Raw genomic sequence first — 25538 nt, forward strand, 5'->3', positions numbered from 1 at the left:
GTAGAGGACCTTGTTGTTTCATTCATTAGTGAATCTCAGAAATATCTAGAATCTGATACAAAATCCTAAATAAATTAACTACACTTGACCACAAAAAGTAAGCTACAACAGAAAAACAAAATATATACATCTGTACATTAAATATTGTTATGAAGTTAGCATTATAAGCATGATTGTCTCATCAAGGTGTACTGTATAGGACAACTATATTGTACACTAAGGCCAGCTTTGTTCATTGTCTGATTTTTCGTCCATATTGTTATTGTGGCTGTGCTTGACTCCAGCAATAAATGAATAAATAAGATTAACTAGATTAAGAACATAAGTTATTTTAGCAAAATAAATGGCCTCCATAATTGTGGCAATTTCAGTTTCTCTCTTGAAACATTATGTTTTAAGCCATATCCAACTCTAAACCAAATTACCCAGATAAAAAAGAATGGAATAAATATAAAAAGTGAGTATAAATGCAGCTTAAAAAGTGTGAGCTAGAAAACCTGAATGAGTACAAAATTAATCTGATATGTGAGAGATTTAAAGACAGATTTAAGGCAGCAGTGATTTATTGATCCACTTACAATGAAATATCACTGAAATAACCTTTCACTTTGTCTTCTTTAACTTAAAGCGGTGGCTTTTAAACCTTATTCCTGTCCATCTGAACAAGTCAGTCAGTTGCACAATGCTTCAGAAAGCACACTGAGGTAATACTGAGACATCTCCTCCAGACACCAGTGTCCATTATCACTTTACATCAGATCTTCTTTGAGAAAACAGCTTCTTCTTAGAAACAGCTCATATTCAGAAGTCTTTATCCCAGCCAGAGAATTCATCCGGAGGTTCTTCAAGCTCAGGCGGAAACATGTCGAAATGACTGTGATCCAAAGGCCCTTTCAGCTGTAAAAATGAGGAGAATATCACAAGTGTAGGAAAACAGGCTTTCGTTTCTCACACAATGTGACGTATGTAAAATTGTTGAATCTATGCTTCACCTCTCTCCTCAGAGGAGACGTCAGCTTCCGCCGTCTCAATCCTTCCCAGTTAAAGCCTTGAAACCACCTTCAAGGAAACAAAGGAACAATGTAAACCTCCACAGTACGGTGACTCAGCATCCACTCACATCTTCAGCCTCGTCCATCACTTTCCTTCCAGTGAGAAAATGTTTCAAAGGACATATTGTACAATATTTTATTATTTTTCATTCCCCTGACACCCACTTTTAAAAAGTCTGGACAAAAATGTCCAGAATTCAATTTTATGGCCATTTGCAACATCTCTCGGGCTTTTAGAATGGAACGGGACACTTTTTTGCTACTGCTCCTATATGTAAGAGCTCTCCTTACATGTAAAATAAGATTATTTCACAAGCTGTAGGTTTGCAGTTATTCATATAGTTTTTAACTTGAAATTTTGAGTTCTGAGGCACTGTATGTTTTCATGGAAAGAATTATTTTATTTAGTGCTGTCAAAATTAGCACATTAGCATAGGTGATTAATTTTTCCAGTTAAAAGAAGTCCACTTCCAGAACAACAATTTACAGATAATGTACTCATCCCCTTGTCATCCAAGATGTTCATGTCTTTCTTTCTTCAGTCATAAAGAAATTGTTTTTTGAGGAAAACATTTCAGCATTTTTCTCCATATAATGGACTTATATGATGCCCCAATTTTGAACTTCCAAAATGCAGTTTAAATGCGGCTTCAAACGATCCCAAATGCGGTTGTAAACAATCCCAGCCGAGGAAGAAGGGTCTTATCTAGCGAAAACAATCGGTTATTTTCATAAAAAAATACAATTTATATACTTTTTAATGTCAAACGCTCGTCTTGTCTTACTCTGCCTGAACTTGTTTTTTTTCCGGTTCATGACAGTTAGGGTATGTCGAAAAACTCCCATCTCATGTTCTCCCTCAACTTCAAAATCGCCCTATATCGCTGTTTTACCTTTTTTGTTGAGGGTGTTTGATCTTCTTTGCATGTTCACTTTGCAAAGACTGGGTCGGTACTTCTGCAGAGATGTAGGATGATTTCGAAATTATTTTTGAAGTTGAAGGAAAAAATACGTTGTCGAGTTTTTCGACATACCCTAACTGTCTTGAGCCAGAATACATAGAGTTCAGGGAGAGAAAGACAAGACAAGCGTTTGAGATTAAAAAGTATTTAAATTGTATTTTTTTAATAAAAATAAATGATCATTTTGCTAGATAAGATCCTTCTTCCTTGACTGGGATCGTTTACAACCACATTTGCATTTTGGAAGTTCAAACTCGGGACATCATATCAGTTCATTATATGGAGAAAAATGCTGAAATGTTTTCCTCAAAAAACAGAACTTTTTTACAATGGAAGAAAGAAAGACATGAACATCTTGGATGACAAGGGGGTGAGTAAATTATCTCTAAATTGTTGTTCTGGAAGTGGACTTCCAGTGATACTTATCAGTGATACTTTTAGTCATAAAAAAATATTTAAAATGTTAAAAATACACTCTTTTGTTTCTACATTAATTTGAAGATTAAATGTGAAATTATTGCAATATAAAAGCATATTTAAAAACTTGTTAGGTGGGAATAATCACAATTAAACACAATTAATAAAAAAATTGTGAATAAATAGTTAATTTTTTTAAATCGATTGACAGCGCTAATTTTATTTTTAAAAAATTTAATTGCTCATATTATGTCCATTAAATTCTAAAGATACACTACCATTTAAACATTTGGAGTTATGATTTTTTTTTATGTTTTTGAAAGAAGTCTATTATGCTCACCAATGCTACATTACTTGATCAAAAAAATAGTAAAAACTGTAATATTGTAAATATTATTACAATTTAAAGTAACTATCTTTCTATATTCTCGTGATCAAAGCTGAATTTCCAGCATCATTACTCCAGTGTCACATGATCCTTTTGAAATCATTCAAATATGCTGATTTGCTGCTCAAGAAACATTTATTATTATCAATAAACATTTGTGCTTTTTGATCTTTTCTAAAATTTTAAATGTCTACTGTCACTTTTGATTAATTTCATGCATCCTTGATTAATATTACAAAAAATCTGACCCCAAACTTACAATATTGTACATCTCAGATCTCACTCATCTGACGACACATTGTTTCCTGAACATGCATATTCATGCCTGTATCAAGAGCATGCACCTTTATTTGCATAATGCTCTGAACATAATTTAGTAACAAAATACAAATGATGTTGAGCTCTTGTGCGCTTTGTGTGTACGTTACCTGAATCACTTACCCTGCGTGATAAGAATACTCAAGCATAATGAATAGAAAAACAACAGCTTGTCAGTACAAACACAAAGAACGCTAGTAAAATAATAAGTGTGATAACTCCCAGTTGACTGTAATTCGAACAGTGGGCATCATCAGTGCACATGCATTTTAGGCGCTATCGCTCCCGCGACTGTTAAAGTACGGGCCCAGTGCTTCACCTTGCTGTGTACGGCTTCACTGCTCTGTGGAAGATGACAACAGCTGTGCCTCTCATTTTGGCCACTAATTGCTCCCCCTGTGAATGCAGTGAGGCTAATTTGGCAGGCTGGCTCAGCTACTCATTGTGCTGTGACATACAAAGGAGGGGACAGACAGGCCTGCAGCAAAACAGACTCAATAATACACTACCCGTGAGCAGACACATGGATCAGTGCTTCAGTTTACTCCCAGGTGGGTCTAATGTGCATTAATGCACATAAATGAAACACTTACATTAGAATATGACAGGCTTGCAGTGTACAGTGAGACAAAAAAGGGAATATATTAACAAGATTTATGGGCAGGATTGCTGGATTCATAACATATGCCAAGGAGATTGAGCTATGACACTACCTGATGTCATCGATTTTGAAATGTTTAAAGAATTAGGTTAAAAAAAAAGAAATGTTTGCCATTAACAAAGAGAGAGATATTCCCATAATAAGTACTTTAAAAAACGTATGCTGGAGTGTGCTTTGTTTTTACAAGGGTCATGTCAAGAATGGGTTTTGAACAAAATGAAGGTGAATAAATGATTTTTAAACAATTAATATTTGTCAACCTACTTGTGTTTCTTGATGTCAATGATGCCATTCTTTTTATTCCCAAGCCGTTCTGCTGGATTGAGTCTGGAGACAGTAAAGGAGATGAGTGAGTATCTATTCTTATAAAGGCCAAGCAGGAGAAAAGCAAGAGATGCACTTTATTGGACTTGTTTTGGACTGATGAAGAGGAACACTCGTCTATGCCATTCTAAAGCTTGGAAGTGCCAAGATAATTTTTAAAAGTCTGACAGTAATCAGTGTTGAGTGCTACTGTAAGGTTAACCCTGCCTGGTTTAAATGTTTCAAAATGATTAACAGTTAAAAATATTAGAAATTTAGAAAAGTAATCCAAACGAAATCAAATGTAATGATACATTACTAAAGTAATTGAAAAGTTACACTACTTATTACATTTTAAATAGAGTAACTTGTAATCTGTAACCTATTACATTTCCAAAGTAATCTTCCCAACATTGCTCGCAAGACTAGCATATTCTCACCAGAGCTTACACTACACCTCCTACGTCATCCACTGGATCGTCACTCTCTTATGAAAGGGTGTATGATAATTAGTGGAAGCTGGAGATTACCATTTATAAGTTCAAAATATGGACATTTTTCTTACACAAACGCATTGATTCACTTCAGAATGTCTTTATTAACCCCCTAGAGCCATGTGGAGTATTTTTTATGATGGATCGATGCACTTTTTGGACTTTTGGACTAAATCTCAACAGCCATTCACTTCCATAATAAAGCTTGGAAAAGCCAGGACATTTTTTAACATAACCCTGATTGCATTCGTCTGAAACAAGAAAGTCATACACTTAATGCTGGGTACATACTAAGAGATTTTTAAAATCTTAAAAGATCTTCAAAATGTGAGAGACCACAAACATGAGGACAAAAAAATCCTAGATTTAACCGTTTTGCTCCAATAGTGTGTGGTGTGTGATGATGTGACAAAGACAGCACACTACACACCAACAGATTTTCAACCAGTCCCAACTGTGAACACAGGAAATCTACAAAATCTCTCAAGACTTGAGAAAGCAAGTCACTTGAGAAAGCAAGTTCTTCTAGGAAGGAAGAAATTGCAATGACTGCCTTTGTTATGCTTTCGTCTTCTGTCAGCTCACTTTCTGATTGGATATTGTTTCGTTTCACGCAAGGTTATTTTCGTAAATGAAAACTAACACAAAAAAGATTGGTCAAAAAACATTTTCGTAAACTGAAATAAAATAAAAATAACAAAATAAATGAAAAACTAAAACGAAACAAAACTAACAACAGTTACTGAAATACTAACTGAAATAAAATAATAATGATCAAAAATAAATAACTGTTTTCGTAATAATTAGGTTCTGGAAAAATGTACGAACTGTGTGGCGGTTTAGGGAAAAAGGCTACCTGTAAATGGCGCATCATAGACATGATGAAAACAGTTTAAAACAGAGTCCTGCATGGGTGCTGTTTGGTAAAGGAGCACCAACATTTTCGATAACTGGTTGGCTGCTAAACAGAACACCCAACCCCCATTATCTGACAGCTGCACATTCTGTACCTGACCTGGCCCGTTTGACACAGCCTAGACAGCGACCTAAACCACCGGCACCTAGGGTGACCACCTGTCCCGCTTTGAGCTGTACCACACAACATTTTCACCCCTTGTCCCGCATGTCGCATATTGAGAAAATGTCCCACATTTTCATCAGTCTGTTGGTTTTAATGATCATATTAAGAAAACATCCATGCGCTTTTTTTGCCATTTAAGAAAGATTTTTATTTATTCTTTTTGCTGCATAGTTTCTGCGCAAAGGATGTGCTGACCTCATCAAGTGATCTAGAACCACCAACGGAGCGCACACGCGTGACAGAACAATGATGAGAATGCGCATCCATTCTGAAAACAATAAAACATTTGCCTACATTTTGTGAACAATCTGTTTTGAACAACATGCTTATAATTCTTCATAAATGAAAAGAACATTTAAGTGTGATTGTCTCTGCAGTGCATATGTTCTAAAACGTATAAAATAAAATTATATAGGCTACAAAAAGCAAGCAACGAGCGCTCCCTAAGCTGTCATTTACTTCAGCTGCAGCACGAGTCCAACGCTGCAACGCTGCAACGCTGCGAATCGAAAGGCTCTGCCATTATTATAGAATTTATTTCGTTCCAGTTACGCGCGTTTGTTTGCGGGAAAGTAAGCAAGACATGATAGTCACAGTATCATGATTATGATTCTAAACAAATTACATTTATTTTCGGATTAAATATTATAACACACATTTACTGCTTTTAATTATGATAATGTAAGCACAACTCAAGTAAAAAATGCTTGACTACTTGTATACTTCTAGTACCTAATCAAACTCAGCATGCTTTAATTTTGTGTCACTAGAAGTTTGCGTCATAAGGTTAAATTAAGTCGTTGGTCTGTGGTCTGGAAGTGATCTTTTTTTTTTTTTCAATAATAAAACTAAAACTGAAACTAAAACTAAACAATACAAAAACGAAATAGAAATGTGCTCACAAAATAAAAACTAAACTAATACTAACAAAATTATTAATGAAACCAACAAAAACGGAACCAAATTCTATTGCAAATTTCAAAACGATATTAAAATAAAATGAATTTAAAAAAGCAAAACTATAATAACCTTGGTTTCACGTGATAATCTCCAGACCGTATGCCCATTTCTCCTTGGGGTTCCCCCCACACATCAGGATTTCTGATCGGGATGCCTCCAACGTTCTACCAAGCAGATTCAGTCACTCTTAACACACCTTACACCACAGGAAAATCTGATAAGGTAATCTTTAGAACCACCAAAATAATCAGGAAGGTGAGAAATTGGCCCAAAATCAGCCCAATTGTCTTGTGGTGTGTACCCAGCATAAGATGGCTAGAGGGTGAGTAAATAATAGGGTAATTTTCCTTTTTGGGTGATCTGTCCCTTTAGTAAAAATATCATATTAAATTATATCGTTTTTGAATACTTTGTTAAGCTTTAAATAAAGTAAAGCTTTAAGTAAAACATGTAAAGTACTTGATTATTGCATTCAGCAGCACACTTAAACCAAATGCATGCTGAAGTGTACTTCTTTTTCCACAATGATATAGTTCATTCAGTACCTTAAACTTCATTTGAACTAAAAATGGTGTTTGAACTAAAAGATTTTTATGTCAAGCATTTTTATGCTTATTGTATTTTTTTTAATTGTTATTTTTGGTCTATTGTATATTTATGATGGGTTTAAACAACATGTCTTAGATTAAGAGAAACATACTTGCAAAGTCTCCGTATGAGATCCTCTGGACGCTTGCTGATCCTCTTGGGAAAGTCCACTTTCTCTATCCCGTGAAGAACCATGGTGTAGATCCTGATCGGATCAGAGCCTGTGAATGGAGGGCTGACATTCGTGTGGGACGTTATATATCAAACACCATCAATTTATTTTAAAATAAAACCATGAGACAGACAATACATAAAAATGTATACTTAACTTGGTGAATTTACTAAAGTTGGTGAGTTACTAAAACATACAGTAGTAATGTCACAGGAATGCATAATGCAATCATGCATAAGAATGGTATTATGCAGTGAATAAGCACAGCTAACAGTGTGCATCAATAAGCTTTGATGAGATAAACGTCCTGTGACATTACATCATGATGATTTTGTCCAGCTTGTTGATCACACTGCAACAGCATATTATTACGTAGTCCCATCCTCAACACTCTGTTGCCATGGTGATGCGTTGGTGAGGCAATGGAGTTCGCTGTGAGAGCCATGACTGCTAATCTCACACTGGAGGACCATTTGCTCTGGTCAAGAGAGCCCTGCCCTTTACAAAACGGATGTTGAACGTGGAGCACAGCGATTTTGGCAGAAGCACAGGGAAGGCCGTGCCAATTCAGGTCTGGGAAATCTGTGCTCTTTAAAGGTGAACTGTGTCATTTCTGCACGACTAGTGGCACCAAACGGAACTGCAAAACTTGTTTCCAAACACTTGCTATGTTTTGTGCAAATGGTAAGTCTGTCCCAAACTCACCAGAAGTTGCTTTAAAATCACCACAGGGCCAATGTTTCCATTGTTTGGGAATTTGACCTACAAATGCAGCACCAGTGGAAGCATCAAACAGATGAGTTGAAACACAAGTGTTTACCTGCCAATCAGGAGCTCAAAGATCAGGATGCCCAAGGACCAGCAGTCAGCACCAAAGTCATGACCCTTATTCATGATGACCTCAGGAGCCACATACTCAGGAGTGCCACAGAACGTCCAAGTCTTCTTACCTAGTCCGATCTTTTTGGCAAAGCCAAAATCAGTCTGAAAATACAAAATAAAACAGAGCCAATAATAAGGATGCTCAGTGTAATACTAAGAAGTGGCTATATTTCTCAGACTCCATACATATACAAATATACAATGTATATATACAGTGCTTTCCACTAATATTGGCACCCTTGGTAAATACAAGCAAAGATGGCTATAAAAATAAATCTGCATTGTTTTTCTTTTTTATTGTTTATTCAAAAAAATGTAAAAACAATTCTAACCTTTCATTGAAGTAAAACCATTGAAACTCAATATGAAATAAATTATTGCAGATTGCATGTTGGTCATAATTATTGACACCCCTAGGAATTCCTACGAGTAAAATATATATGAAGTATATTTCCATTCATATTTCCTTTTTTTTTTTTTTTTTTTAGCACACCAGGGTGACTAGGAGCAATGACTTCCAGCCATGACTTCCTGTTCCAGAGGACTATAAATATGAGGAACACAAAGGTGAAATTTCCTCAATCATCCATCACAAGAAGTAAAACCAAAGAATATAGTTCTGATGTGCAAAACAAGATTCACAAAATAAAAAGTGTCTGTAAGAAAAGAGCTAAAGCATTGAAAATGCCCATCAGGACAATAATTAAGAAGTTCCAATCAACTAAAGATGTTACAAGTCTGCCTGGAAGAGGTGTGTCTGTATGGTCCTAATGCATGGTGAGGAGGAGAGTTTGAGTGACCAAAGACTCTCCAAGGATTACAGCTGGAGAACTGCAGAGTCTTTGGGGCCAGAAAGCCCAAAAAATAAAACAGTCCTACATCACAACATGTTGTTCAGCAGGGTTTCAAGAAAAATCCTCCTCGCTCATCCAGAAACAAACTCCAGCATATTTAGTTGTCAGACAAGACTGGAATCAAACAGGACTGATTCTTTCAGATGCTTTTTGTGGGCCAGATAGGTTTTCAGGGATAAAAAGTACCCCATGTCCACGGTTGAATATCCTGCTGATTATCTTGTTGGGCCTAGATACCTGGATATCTTGTTCAGATACATGGCATCAAATCTAAACCTGACTGCCTCTGTCAGAAATCTTATAATGGGCTGTGGTTAGATCTTCCATCAGGACAAGATCCAAAACCAACATCAAAATCACACAAAAATGTGTTACTGGGCACAAAATGAAGCTTATGGGATGGCCGTCCCAGTTCCCTGACGTGAACCCTATAGAAAGTGAGTGGGGTGAACTGAAGAAAAGAAGCACCAACATGGAGCTGTGAATCTGAAAGATCCGGAAAGATTCTTTATGAAGGAATGGTCTCTGATCTCTTTTCAAGTTTTCTCCAAACTCATCAGGTGTTATAAGAGAAAATTTTGAGCTGTTATAGAAAAGGATGTTGCAATAATTGGGTACCAATAATTGTGGTCAACATGAACTAGAGATTAACATTTATTTCATTATGAGATTTCCCTTCCACTTTCTATTGTTTTACCTTAATGAAAGGTTAGAATTTTGGGAATTTGAATGCAAAGATCAAAAGGATAAACCATGCAGATTTATTTGCTCATATTTACCAGTGGTGCCAGTATTAGTGGAGGACATTGTATATAGTGAGGTCCAAAAGTCTGAGACCCCTGTTAAAGATTCTGCTCCATTAAACAAACAAAATCATCTACATCTTGGATGTCTTGAGGGTGAGTAAATTTTGGTTATTCTTGGGTGTCCAAGAATATTGGTAATGGAATATAGGTTGAGAGCCACCGACTGTTCTTATACATCTTATACATGCTCTAACATTTATTTCCACATTAAAATGCAAACCAAAGAAAACTCCCAGATTTTCAGTGGGGCCTTAGACTTTTAGACCTTCTACTGTGGTATATGTATAGTAAAATGACCATTTTGACATAGCCGTCCCCATCCAGAAGAAGATTCTCTGGCTTCAGGTCTCGATACACGATGCCTTTGCCGTGCAGGTAATCAAAAGCTTCCAGCACACATCCAGTACAGAAGCGGGCAGTGGGCTCATCAAAGCAACTCCTAAATGAAACCAAAACACCATGACATCCTAATTTAAAAGACTACATCTATTAGCAGTTGAGATGCTATGAATCATTCAACGATAAGCAGTAATAACTGCATGTGATGATCATGATAAATCATGTTTATCAAAGGCAGTGAGCTGAAGTATGTGTCAAAACAACCTACACTCACATGTCCCTCAACACGCTCCACAGCTCTCCACCCAGGCAAACCTCCAGCAGCATGTAAACATACTTATCATCCCGGAATGTGCGGAACAACCTGAAACACACAAGGCAAGCCTGACACACTCGATTATTTGCATTCTGTGAAACAGAGCGTCTCTTTAGCATTTCTCACTACTTGCTTTCATAGAAAGCTAGACTCGCATGTGAAGCTGAGTTAGCTTGTCGTCCACAAATGCCAGAGAGGCAATAAAATGAGCCAGAGCACACACTCAGACAGGAATATAAGCATGGATTGAAATTCCCCGGGGAGTTTCCTAGCAACATCCAAAGCAGATGCCCCTTTCTGATACAGATGAAAACCACAATGGACCACTGTGACAGCTACAAGCCAAATGTCTAGTGTGTCATAGGATCTGAAAATTCAGTCCTTCATGGATTTCTTGTAGGACTCTGTCTGCTCCACCACACTGGTACGTGATGCTGAAGTTATTAAAGTTTGTAGGAATTGAGCACAAACTACAGTATAAGGTGGCCTCCAGTCGCTTTTAAGAAAAGTGTTTGATAAACGACTAATTTAAATTTTAATGTGGACATTTTAATCATAAAATTAAATGTAGATTTAATGAATTAAGCACACTCGGCATCCCAAATACTGTGTCAAGATAAAGAAAAGCATCTTTTAAAAATTTACTTTTAAACATGTCAAGTTCTTAGAAATGTGGTAGAAATGGTTTTTTTTAATTGTTTTGAAAACTTTTATACTTTTTCATTTTCATTTTTATTTTCAACAAAAGTTTATTTTAATGGTTCTAAAAATGTCATGTGGTGCAATATTTGTACATATTATTAATAACTAATTCATAAATATCATTACTTTTTCAGTAGATGTACCTTATTTAAATTCTACCACATTTTACAACCTGAACTAACCGTGCCTTGAATAACAAATACGTTGTATTGCTAAATACTTAAGGTTTCCATTTCCAGAATTTCATCCTTTTAATTAGACTTTTTTAATTTAATTTAATTTTTAATTTTTTTTTAATTTACAGTGGAGATAAAAATTAGAGAACAAGCTGCAATTTCCTATATTTTAAATGGTTACTCCACCCCAAAATTTAAATTTCGTCATTAATCACTTACTCCCATGTTGTTCCAAACTTGTAAAAGCTTTGTTCGTCTTCGGAACACAATTTAAGATTTTTAGGATGAAAATCGGTAGGTTTGTGACTGTCCCATTGACTGCCAAGTAAATATGTCAAGACCACTGATCTATATATAATGACGAATATAATAATATATAATTATATTATATATATATAATGTTCTCTATTATAGATCAGTGGTCAAGACCCAGAAAAGTATGAAAGACCGTCAAAATAGCTCATCTGCCATCAGTGGTTCAATCGGAATTTTATGAAGCGACCAGAATACTTTGTGTAAGCAAAGAAAAAAATAACGATTTTATTCAACATTTTGTCTCCTCCGTGTCTGCTTAGCGCCATTTTGAAGAGTATCTGCTGGACGCAAAATGCGTATGCCAGATACGCTGTTTTCGTTCAAATCATATACGTAGAAAACATATCCGTGTGGTGTGGCTGACACAGAACGACGTACGCAGTTTGCGTCCAAAATGGCCCTACGCTGACGCGGAGGAGACAAATTGTTGAATAAAATCTTTTTGTTTTTCTTCGCGTACAAAAATATTCTCGTCGCTTCGTAAAATTCAGATTGAATCACTAATGACAGATGGACTATTTTGACGATGGGTCTGGGTCTTGACAGTGGTATTTACCTGGCAGTCAATGGGACAGTCACAAACCTCCCAATTTTCATCCAAAATATCTTAAATTGTGTTCCTAAGATGAACGAAGCTTTTACGGGTTTAGAACGACATGGGGGTAAGTGATTAATGACAAAATGTTCATTTTGGGGTACAGTAACCCTTTAAGGTCACTGCTAAGTCCTTTTTGAAGTTTTCATAACAGAAGTAGAAGGGCAGTTTTTTAAGTTAATTGTATTCTGAAGCACAGTAAAAAAAATTACAATGAGATATTTAAAAAAAAAAAAACTATCCCATCTAAATTAAAGAACACTTGCAGATGCCTATAACTTATTGGTGTTAATCTGGGACTTAGTGCTAATTTCGTTAATTATATGACCATATTTAACTGGCCATATTAAACCATATTTAAATGGAAGCATTCCTCCAATTTTCACGTGAGATTGAAAAATGGCGGGCCGCTCTAAGGTGGCTGAAAACCTGCAACAAGAGGTTGTCCAGATGAAGGCTAAAGTGACGACCCTTTCAGCCACTGCAAGACAAATTGATTGGTTGCAAATCTGCGATTTCTCGAATATTGCAGGTTTACAATGACTTTGTCCTTGCCGACAAAGTTAGGGCTAATAATCCCAGAGGTCCATGATCGTGCTACAGTGGTTACTAATTTTGATCACTGTGTTTTCCACAAATGAAGTTTTTGTTGAAATGCCTTGGACATTTTGTCAAACATGTTAGTAGAACAGTGGCATACCTACAGCTGAAATTCCTTAAACTTTAATTAACAATATTTCAGAAAAAAAAATAAAAATGATAAATTGTTCTCTAATTTTGATCTCCACTGTACATATATTAAATATATCAAAGTACATTTTAATACAGATTAATTAACTATATTCATCATAGTACAGTGTATATCTTTGTCATTGTGTAAACTGCATTGTATTTTTGAATAAATTAATAAATACAAAAAATTAACACCATGTCATTGACCTCTGTATGAATAAATAATCAGACTAAAGCCCATTTTCTGTTTGGCTATTTTCTGTGTACAGTTATGATAGCTATAAATAGTGTCTGTAGTCACAGTGACAGTCACTGAAGTAAATATCAAAGTTTCCAGCTTCCAAAACACCGGAAAGTCGTATCATAATTGACACGCATTATCTAATAAACAACTCTAATCAAGGCACAAGTTCATCTGTCAGATCTTAATTAACCAACAGCAAATTCTAATACCGGTCTGTTTACCTACATTATAGTTTCTCCCATCAGCCCTGTGGTCTAGCAGCAAGCCTGACACTTAGTCCATTATATTGATTAATTTAGAGGCCTTCAGGGGGAAGTTAAGTCTTGTTCTTAAACCCAGTCTGTGTAAATACCTTTATCACCCTTGAGGATTAGATGAAATGAATCTAAACTGTATTATTATTCCTGTGTGTTCGCACTTCTCCTATTAATGTATGTCAATACGAGGCAGAAAAGACATGCTCATTAGACTGACCTGACAATAAAGTTTGAATTGGTCTGTTGAAGGATGTCCTTTTCTGAATAGATGTGCTCCTGCTGCCTGGTGTCCACGATGTGCTTTTTCTTAATACACTTTAAAGCAAACGCTGTATCTTCTGAATTTTTAAGCTTGACCTAAGACAGAAAATGCATGCAATAAACTTTATAAAATATACTTAAAGGAGAAGTCCACTTCCAAAACAAAGATTCACATGTAATGTACTCACCCCCTTGTCATCCAAGATGTTCATGTCTTTCTTTCTTCAGTTGTAAAGAAATTATGTTTTTTGAGGAAAACATTTCAGCATTTTTCTTCATATAATGGACTGATATGGTGCCCCAATTTTAAAAGATTTTTGAAGTTGAGGGAGAAAATACGATTGGATTTTTTCGACATACCCTAACTTGAGTCAGAATACACAGAATTCAGGGAGAGCGAGACAAGTTTACAACCGCATTTGTGATCGTTTGAAGCTGCATTTAAACTGCATTTTGGAAGTTCAACATCGGGGCACCATATCAGTCCATTATATGGAGAAAAATCCTGAAATGTTTTTCTCAAAAAACAATTTCTTTACGAATGAAGAAAGAAAGACATGAACATCTTGGATGACGGGGGGTGAGTACATATATGTGAATCTTTGTTTTGGAAGTGGACTTCTTTAAGTTGTCATTGCAATTGTACTTTTTATTGAATGAAAATTATTAGTAATGTAATCTATTACATTACACATTTTTGGTAATAAAATCTGACTACTTTTTGTTTATTGTAAAATACTTTTGATCTTACTCATTTATAACATTGATTTGAATAATATAATGTCATACCATGCTGATATAAAAATACAAAGAGAATGAAAAAACGGGGAGTTTATGAACTGAAAAATAAGCAATAAAATCTAACCAGTTCCACTCGTCCAAAGCCTCCCATGCCTAGTGTGGCCACTACTTGCAGTTCTTTAAGGAAGGAGTTACTGGACAAACCAGCTGCCTTCTCCTTCAGCCTCCTGAGCTCTGCTGCCTCTGGAGAGCGTTCATAAAGAGGTGACTGAGGCCTGTGGGGAAATAATTACGAGACTGTCACATACAGGACCGGAGTAGTTGTGTTGGTTTAGCTGTGTATGTTCTTACATTGCGTTCCTCCTTTCGTCACTCAAAGAGAGCTGCTCCACATACTCCCTCAAATAGGCCTGCAGCTCCTCGTAGGTTCCCACCATCTGATTAAAGTTACTGTTGAAGAACAGAAGACGGTGAAATTATGTAACCTTTTTAGTCTTAGGTAGAATATTAGTATACAGTAATCTTTTTCTGTGGTATTAAAATTGGCACTGACAACTGAAATTATGATATGGTGGCAGACCTAGATGTTCGTGTAGATGAAACGATACTTACTCTCTATCCACCACCAAGCACTGTGTGTCATTTTCCTTTGCAATGATATTAGCTGAGCGGACATCCTCACTGAAATGGAATTATAAGACATATGTAATGATGTTGTGCCACTTTGGAGATACATACATATAACAGTGACTGAAAACATCCTGAAAAACATCCTCATTTGCTAGTCCCCATTTGAGAGCTCTTCATCTGAGCTTTAAATGAATCTAAATCATTATTACAAATTAGTAAATGACAAGTGGCTCTCCTGCATCTAAGTGTGTGAGCGTTCTGTGGTTATTTCAGTACTGAGTGCGCTCTTCAACAGTGGTACAATGAGACTGAACATCTTTTCAGATGACTGACATTCCACCTCCTACATCCATGCCTACAAATATGGAATTAATCTTTTTTTTCTGGCCTACAGGAAGTCCACAATCACAAATGAGTCATTGTTGGTTGTGTTCACTATTGTTAAAGACACTTTTTACACAAATTATGCTGACTCCAAACCTTATGAGAGCCTTTTCTCCAAAGTAATCACCCACACCAAGAGTCTTAATCTCCTGTGGTTCGGAAAAGCCTTCTGTAGTCTGTGTTACTAACACCTGTGAAAAAAGAAAGAAAGAAAAAAATACTGTATGTTCTACTTGACTTGACTAAATTCACCGTCATCACATCTGTAACTGTCCCACTCATCTGAAAGCTCCCTATGGTCATATAGAAAAGCAGGCTTTTTAAAAATGTATGGATTGAAAGCTCAATGCCAAATGAGAAATTCATTTCCATGCAAGTAGCATGTACTCCCACAGGTTACCAGTGGAGAATGTCATCTGTGTGGGACTAAAAATAATGCATCTACAGTCTCTTATCCAATTAGCATCAGTCTTGGCTCCATTACAATCAATTGTACAGGTTTCTGCCATAGACTCCCATTAAAGCACGAACTCAGTGGGAAATGTGTAAGCTGACTCCCGCAAGCATATTCATGCAGCCAAAGCGGATAGACTGCAATCTGAACTGATATAATATATAAATATATATAATGATATATATTTGAAGGATTACATGTAAGCGTAGGATACAACGGCATACCAGGCTAAAAGTTGCACCACGTTGGGTAAATGGTGCATTCAAGTTTATTCATTGAGATCCTTGACGTGAATGCAGAAAGTAATGCAAAGTAGATTTTGCGTTAATTTAATATAATATCAATTTTTTTTTTTAAATATTACAGATTTATGTAGCAAATGAGAAAAATAAAATTAAAATTAAAAAAACATATATTTGACACGAAGTTCGTGGTAATGTCTTTCAGTTTCGTTCAAGAAAATTAAATCAACTTTTTAAAAACAACTATGATATGGTATTTGGGGTAAAACGCCCCTGCTGCTGGGGCTAAAGCCACACTAATTGGCATGATAATAAATAGGTGGTTGGTTTTTTATTGATTAACTTGGATGTCTACCAATTTAAACAGATTTTTAAATGACTAGGCATCATACACTCACCGACTTTGTAAATAGTGACAAAGGAAAACTGGCCCGACTTTAAAGTTATTCCAGTCACAACAAACTCATGCAGAAACGTGCACCTTGTTGCTAGGAGATGCTTTGACAAATGAAAACAATATGTGTTCTAAAATCGGCAGAAAATATCAAACATGTTTGATATCCTCCGAATGGATGGAATTCTAAAGCTAAAAAATTGGAGTTTGTAACCATCATACACTACACGATTTTGTATGAAATCTGTCAACTCAAATGTGCAGACTGGCTCTGACTTTCGGCAACTAGCCTCAACTTCTCCAGACTGTAAATCAGCAGAAAACTGGGGGAAAAATTGTGTATATATAAAATACATAAAATGATATGAGCAAATCAATCATGAGTCACAATCAGCAAATCAAAAATGAGTTATTGTTATTTTCACATTCTCCATTAAAAAACCTTCAAAATGATGTATGATTGTTGAAACCGGACCAAAAAAAATGACTGAGCTAAACCTGTTGTTTTCTGAAGGTTCGAAAAAAAAAAAAAATTAGCTGCTATATCTTAAAATCTCTGGTAATACCATCAAATTCAGCACGCACCAATCTACAGGACAAATATATGTTTCTTTTTGATTTTTATTCAATGTTAAATGAAACAAAGCACTCTTATAATTTATTTTCCCACAAAATGTGTTGCTCCATCATTGTTCAGAAAAACTTATATTGTTTCTGCAATCATACACTATAGACCTTACGTAGCTCCGCTCCTTTTCAGTCCCTCCCTTGTTGTCCTTCATCTGCCGTTTGTATTTCCAAGACATGAAGGTACGATTTTACAGATTTACAGAACCACTCGTTTTAAAATCTTGCCTGTCTACTGACATTTATGACATCTGCTTCATACATTACAATTTACATAATAACTTTTGTTAAACCTACAATAAGTAAATCCAACTAATTACTTTTTAACAGTGATGCTATAGAGCTACCTCAAAACAGAAGTTCAAAAACTTATTGTTTTCTTGTTTGTACCCTGTAGTTAATGGAGTAAGGCATACCTCTCCTTTAGCTATGATGAAGAAAGTGTTTCCTTCCTCACCCTCACGAATAATGTACTCTCCTTTGTCAAAATACTCCTATAAAAAATTAAAAAATCAACAAGATCTGGTTATACTTCATTTCTGAAATAAACATGCAATAAACAAATTAAAATCCTGAAGACACAATAAAATCCTGCAAACTTACAACTTCAAGACAGTCAATGATTTTGGCAAGTTTCTCCTCTGGCAAATCTTTCAATAACGATACACTAAAGAAAAATGTAACAATGTTTAATTAGCATTAAAGGAAAACATCATGCAACCAAATCCATAAAAGATTATGTTGACATTCAACCCTTGAAGCAACCCACATTATTTTAACAATTACGTCAAAACATCAATTTATGATGCACTGATAGACATTAGTGATAGATCTACACAGTAATAAGCTGAATGCACATTAGTCTAATCCAATGCTTTCAGAAAGGAATGTGCATTGAAGCAGCCAAGAAGAGACTGTGTGTGTGTGTGTGTGTGTGTGTGTGTGTGAAGCTGACGGCTGATAAACATGCACAAATGTTAGTGACATGAATGTACCTGCGCAGGAAGCTGAAGTACTCCTCATGTCTGGCCTGAGTGGATCTCATCATGATCGTCTGAAACGTCTGCCGGTCCAGAGCCCAGATGTGAGACTGAGTCACAGCTAATGAAATACAATCACCATCAGTTCCCCTTCACAAATCTATGACTATGACACTAATCCAATATCTGCAATAAAAGTGGGTCAACAATAATAGAGAAAAAGTTCATGTTGGATATAACTCAATATGTTGCAGACTGCATCATGCTTTGGACTTGCCAGCGCTTATATGAAGTAAAACAGAAAACACTATTTTTAAAAAATGCACCCAACAGATTTTAAGTAACAGAAGCAGAATTAGTTTAGGAATTAGTTTAGATTTAATTATGGTTCATTCAGGATAACTGGTCATATCAATGCCAAAAAACGTTTCCAAATTTACCTGAAATCTCCATATTATTATGACACACTGCAATTTGTATCAGCATCACTACCTATAGCAGCTTGTCATCTAGTCATCTAGTATCACAAACACAGTACTATCTATCTATCTACAGTATTTTTTTTTTTACTCATCTTATTTAAACACAAAAATACACTAACACAGCGTGCTGGGGTAATGCATTGCAAGTATTGTGAGTTATGTAATCAGGTTACTTTTAAGTAACTGGTAAACCCTGGTGAAGAAACAGCATATGCTGGTAGGTATGTTTTGATGCTGGGATGCTGGTTAGGTAGGTTTTGATGCTGGTTTAACCCCTTAGTGTTGCAACGGCGGGATGTTTTGCATTGAGTTAAGTTTGACAGGAACGCTAAGGGGTTAAGCTGGTCCTTTGCTGGTCATGTTGCTGGTCAAGGACCAGCATAAACCAGCACAGGACCAGCATAAACCAGCAAAGGACCAGCATAAACCAGCATCAGAAAACTACCTAACCAGCATCCCAGCATCCAAACCCACCTACCAGCATATGCAGTTTTTTTCAACAGGGTAGTAATGCATTATTTTTAAATAGTTACTTTTTCAAATAAGCCACACAAGTTACTTTTTTTTTTATGATTTATTCACCGACAGTTCTCCTGTTGCCATGTTGAGAGAAATTGTGTGTAAATGCATAGGCATTTCCTTCAGCCTGATGCTTATTAATTTAACTTTTGGTGTGAAAGTGTCTTTACAGTTGCCAAAAAATATTGCTTATTGTTATTAAAAATAAATAAGCAAGCCCAGCTCAGTTGCCAAAAAGTAACACAAAAGTAATGTAATGCATTGCTTTCCATAAAAAGTAACTAAGTAATTAGTTACTATGTTATGTTATGGAGTTAGTTGTTATGGAGTAATTTTCCCCAACACTGAGCACAGGAACACACACACATACACACACACACACACCTTTGACTGTGGCTGTTCTTTTACAGTTATAGAGAATGGCCAACTCTCCAAAGGCTGTCCCAGGACGCATCTGACCCAGGAGCTTTCCGTTTTGAATGACCTCTAATAAACCCTCTGGACACAGAGAATCAAAAGAGCACCAATGGGCAGAACAGTAAAAATAACATTGTTTATCATATAAATGTTTAGTTTCTAAAAATATGAAAATATGAGGAGAAGGTTACAATAACATCTGGATTTTACCAGCAAGCACATAGAGGTAGTTCCCTGGCTCTCCCTCCTGAATAACCAGCTGCTCAGCAGCGTAGATTTTTTCGTACATGCAGTCCACCATCTCTCGAGTGTGCTGAGGCTCCAGCTTCTTTAGAAAGTCATTGTTCATGATGGCTTCATTGATCAGTTTCTTAGTGCTACAGAAAGAGGAGGAAAAAAAGAACTGAAGCATGTGGCTTTCTTGAAATCTACTTTTTAAGATTTTTTTTAGAAATATATATATATATATATATATATATACATAGAAATGCTTGTTAGGTTTCTATTTACATGCATATTTTGTTGGAATAAGGTGGTAAGTGTTTGTGCAACTGAGTTTACTCTTAAAATCAAATCTCCTTTTAGAAGACACAAAGACACACTTTAATTATGTAAGGCTTTCTTCAAGGCATGGTTCATCAGTGCCGAGTGAAGTGGAGGTGGTGAATAATGAATGATCCTCCTGTCAGAACACTTCAGACTGCTTTTAATACACTGCTGAATTAAAGATACCAAATCATGGTACACCCTTGAAAGCAGGCGATGTAAACCGCAACAACAATAAAGGAAAAACATCAAGATTGTTTGATACGACAGGTAAGATTAAAGGGATAGCTCACCCAAAAATGAAAATTCTGTCATTAATTACTAACGCTCATGTCGTTCCAAACCCATAAGACCTTCGTTCATCTTCAGAACATAAATTAAAAATACTTTGGATGAAATCCGAGAGCTTTCTGATCCTGCAAAGACAGCAACACAACTGACACTTTTAAGGCCAAGAAAGGTAGCGAAGACATTGTTAAAATAGTCAGCTGTTCAACCATAATGTTATGAAGCTATTAGAATAGTTTTTTTGTGTGAAAAAACTAAAATAATGACTTTATTCAGCAATTTCTTCTTTTCCCTGCCAGTTTTCAACGCGTGCTTTGTTTTCTTTGCACACAAAAAGTACTCTCGTAGCTTCATAAAATTACGGTTGAACCACTGATGTCACACAGACTATTTTAACTATGTCCTTATGACCTTTCTGACCTTTTGGGTGAACTAACCCATTAAAGAACAAAAATATATATCACAGAGATACCATACTATACCAAGTTAAATAAAACTCAAAATTTGATTTCACTATCTATGTACACATGTACACAAAAAGGAAAATTTTGATGAATGTACGTGTTACTCTTTTTTTATATAATTACAGTTAATTATGACCACAGCTGTCAAGCTCTAAAAATGGCATAAAAGCATCATAAAATAGTTCATATGATGCTTCACATTTCAGGTGTTCTGAAGTTCTTTGTAGGAACAGACTGTAGCTGAAATCAATTAAAAAAAAATAATTCATATCTGGCACACAAATGTGTAAATATGGAATTTCTTTTGTGCCAATAAAAATGAACGTAACTTTTTAAGAAACTTATGAAAATACAAACTGAAACAGAATAAAATGTCTTTGAAACTAAAAAAAAAATAAAAAAATCAGCAAGTTTTTAATACACTGCATGTTTTGCTAACTGTTTTCCCCTTTTCTTTTCTTCTTTTGCTGATCTGTACTTACAAATATTTGATCTGATTGATACTTTATTGATCCTATACAGGAAATTACATTTTTCATGGCAGCATCAACAACACCACACATAACAAACACGTCATTTCAGCTCTACAAATCTACAATATAAAAGCAAAAGAGTAAAGTGAAAATTCCAGAGTTTTCATTCATGCTTCTCAAGTTTTCATTTACGCTTCTGAAGTTTTCATTTACGCCCCCTCAGTTATCGTTCGCCATTCTGGCACAAATCTCTCGTGGAGGCGGGGCTAGCAGAGGTGTGTTCTCATTGGCTACTGAGTTTATGATTGACAGCTTCTTGACCTGGAAGTGAAGACGTCATTGTTGTGTTTACATGTGTGAACGTGAGAGTCTGTATAGTGGCTTCTTGAGGGCACTTCTTCTTCAACATTTTATTGAATTTCAGTTTATAAGTTTCCTGAAAAATTACGTTCATTTTTATTGCCACAAAAGTAATTCCATATCGAAAGATTATATTGCGGCATATATGAATTTCAAACCCGCAATTGATCAGTGAGAAATTAAGAAATTCTTATGAATTATTATATTGATTATTCCTTCACTTTATTAATTCCCATCAAATTTTGCCCTGTTTCTCATACAAAGCTATTTTGTAAAGCACAGAATTCATGATAATACTGGTGTTTTTTTCTGAGTAATCACAATGAACCGAATCAGAGCAGCATGTACATTCTTCAAAAATCCTTCTTTTATGCTCCACGAGTTTGAAATTATGTATAATAAAAATAATGTACGTATATAATGTATAATGTGTAAATGTGTAAACACGTATAATGACTTAATTTTGCGAATTTTAATTCTTACTTCCTATGTCATAACAAAATAACATTTTTAATTCTTTCTTTTGGAGGGCTTAAAAACTTCACTGGTGACACGTTTACGTTTACACGTCAGTTTCAGACTATTTTTTGTCTTCAGTACTACTACGACTGATTCTCATTACCACATCTGAAACAAGACGGCCTTGCCACTGACCTAAAAAGGATCTTATGAATGAATTAGTGCTGGAGATTTGTAGACTGCCATCAAGAGCGTGTTTAATTAAAACAGTAATGATTCCTGCCCATGCATACAAATGGCCCACCCTTTGTGTTCTCTTGAGCCACTCCATCCCCTTCGGAGTGTGTTATGGTAATCCAGGCTTTCATGCCTGCTCTGGGGTTGGAGACACTACAAAGGCTTGGCTAAACCTTACTCCTGTCTCCACCTTCCAGGAGAGTCAGACTCCAGTGACTCCATAATAAAAAAACAATCTAATCAGTGTCAGCACACTCACCCGGAGTCTTTGCGGATCCGTCTCTCTGTGGAGATGTGATGGACCCTGTGGTCATGACAGAAGTGCCTCGATGTGGGTTCGGCTGAAACGCCTTCCTTGGCCTTAAGGCGTCGATGCACCTCCACAGCCACTCTGTGGAAGCGCGTGGAGCCCTGGTTGATGACGCTCAGCAGTCTGCGACTGTGCCTCAGCGTGGCCGGTGGCGAACGTCCGAGGTTGTTATACCCGATAGCATCCTGGAGCTTATCGATCTGGGACACTTTCGCCTCTAGTTCCCTTTGAAGGCTCTGCAAGCGCTTCTCCTGCGCACGGAGCTCCTGGTCCCTCCGTGCCAGCTCCCCCTCTAGATGGGCGATCCTGATCTTCAGGGGCTCCACAGACTCCCATACATGGGTCTCTTTTATACCGGAGGCCAGGCAGGTCTCCTCTAGCCGAGGGGCTTTGATCGAACCGTTCCCCATCATCAGAGAGTGACTAGGAACCATAGAGAGGCCTTTGGGCTTTTAAATGGGTTCACTGGTTGGCCACTGCAATCAGAAGATGAAATACAGATTTGCTGGATATCTAGACATTTATTATTATTTATAGATATTTATTTGACTAAAAATACAGAAAAAAACAGTGATATTGTGAAATATTATTGCAATTTAAAATAGTGGTTTTCTATTTTAATATACTTTAAAATATAATTTATTCCTGTGATGCAAAGCTGAATTTTTAGCATCATTACTCCAGTCTTCAGTGTCGCATGATCCTTCAGAAATCATTCTAATATGCTGATTTATTATCAATGTTGGAAACAGTTGCACTGCTTTTTTTTTTTTTTTTTTTTTTTTGGAAACCTGTGATACTATTTTCAGAATTCTTTGATGAATAAAACGTTAAAAAGAACACATTTCAAATAGAAATCTTTTAACAATATATACTACCATTCAAAGTTTGGGGTCAGTCATTTCTTTCTTTCTTTCTTTCTTTGAAATAAATTAATACTTTTATTCAGCAAGAATGTGTTAATATTGAAATTTGAATATTGAAAAGTGATATTAAAGATTTACATTGTTAGAAAATGTTTCTGTTTTGAATAAATGCTGTTCTTTTAACTTTTTATTCATCAAAGAATCCTGAAAAAAAATATCACAGGTTCCAGCAGCAAAACTGTTTCTAACATTGATAATAAATCAGAATATTAAAATGATTTCTGAAGGATCATGTGACACTGAAGACTGGAGTAATGACTGATAAAATTTCAGTTTTGCATCACAGGAATAAAGTAGATTTTAAGTATATTAAAATAGAAAACTGTTATTTTTAAATTGCAATAATATATTACCGTAATATTACTTTTTTTTTTTTTTTTAATCACATAAATGCTCTTGATGAGCATAAGAGACATATTTAAAAAAACATTAAAAATCTTACTGATCCCAAACTTTTGAATGGCAGTATATAAAACATCAGCAAACAAAATTATAAATACTATATTACTATAATACATATTATAAATACTATATGATATTTAATGATGTGGACAATAAACACATTTTAAGACCTTATGACATTAAGACAGTTCAGACTACTGAATTTTGTGGAATTATTTTTTAATAATAATAATAATAATAATAATAATAATAATAATAATAATAATATTTTTACACTGTTATTGTCCAGAGAAAATATAGCTACAGTTTTACTAAAGATAAAGTTTAATTAATGTTATAATTAATCAACTGTAACATTTAAAACACATCTGACAATGTGATATTAACGAAAAAAGACATTATTGATTATGAATAGGAGATAAATAACTACTTGAACAAGGGTAACTGGATATTCTCATCCAAAATCTAAATCACTGAGATTTAAAGTATCAGCATTTGATTTAAAAACTAAATGATTGTCATTTAAGACTGTGAACTCTGTAGCCCTTTAAATTAAATAAAATGGCTTAAATTATCTGCTAATTTAATATTAAACGAAATTAAACGCAGAAGACAGACAAATGTTGATTTGCAGGCTACTTACCACCTGTTAGTGTGTAATGTAGTTTCCACTGCTGTTAATTTGTGGATAATTCAGAAACGCTGCGGCTCCACATATGAGCGATCGGTCTGAGTCGCGGGCAATGACAGGATCATGAAGCAGCAGCAGCAGCAGCAGCGCTCGAAATGCTGGACGGTCTGAACGAGACGGAGTGCTCATAATCAACAGTCCGCTCTTCTGACATCTAGCGGCGACAGAGCAGCATTACACAAGGCAGGGCAAACGTAAATCTCAACTTTCCGCAAATGAGACACCATTGTATAAGACACAGATAATAATCTTATTTTTTTAAGATTAAATATTTTTTCCCCCAAGTGAATTGTTAGATTCCAGTGTTTCCTGTCGTAGCTATATGCAATGATTTGATTTAAAAAACAGTAGCTTATCATAGCTATTAAACTGTGTCTTGTTATGATTTAACCTCAGAATGAAAAAAAAAAAAAAAAAAAAAAAAAAAGAAAAGTGCTAAATTCTGATTTCTTAATCAAATTTCTTAATGAATCTTAATATGAGTAATAAAGGATTTTAAAGTTAAAAAAAAAAATTAAATAACTTTTAAAGAGGCCCTCGTGAAAATAACAGCACATGCTGGTTAGGTATGTTTTGATGCTGGTTTAAGCTGGTCCTTTGCTGGTTTATGCTCGTCATATTGCTGGTCAGGGACCAG

At 35.5% G+C, this 25538-nt stretch overlaps 1 protein-coding gene across 2 annotated transcripts; it reads right to left on the minus strand.

Annotated features, from left to right (window-relative positions):
• Nucleotides 1-563: 563 nt before the first annotated feature.
• On the minus strand, nt 564-24975 carry LOC127174824 (cGMP-dependent protein kinase 2). 2 transcript variants are annotated; one of them, XM_051125428.1, is made up of 19 exons: nt 24854-24975; nt 22832-23358; nt 19956-20122; nt 19713-19826; nt 18343-18448; nt 17951-18014; nt 17764-17841; nt 15727-15821; nt 15229-15297; nt 14968-15066; nt 14741-14891; nt 13832-13971; nt 10552-10641; nt 10236-10377; nt 8217-8380; nt 7337-7459; nt 4063-4125; nt 993-1059; nt 564-897 (listed from the first exon to the last, which is right to left on the minus strand). In XM_051125428.1, the coding sequence occupies exons 2-19, from the start codon at nt 23314-23316 to the stop codon at nt 802-804; spliced, it is 2313 nt and encodes a 770-aa protein (XP_050981385.1). In that variant the 5' UTR covers nt 23317-23358; nt 24854-24975; the 3' UTR covers nt 564-801. The 2 variants fall into 2 exon arrangements, with proteins under 2 accessions (XP_050981385.1, XP_050981386.1); XM_051125429.1 differs by lacking the exons at nt 564-897; nt 993-1059; nt 4063-4125 and having other exon boundaries at nt 7395-7445.
• Between the last annotated feature and the right edge of the window lie 563 nt (nt 24976-25538).

This window comes from Labeo rohita, chromosome 13 (assembly GCF_022985175.1).
Source record: "Labeo rohita strain BAU-BD-2019 chromosome 13, IGBB_LRoh.1.0, whole genome shotgun sequence".
Taxonomy (NCBI): domain Eukaryota; kingdom Metazoa; phylum Chordata; class Actinopteri; order Cypriniformes; family Cyprinidae; genus Labeo; species Labeo rohita.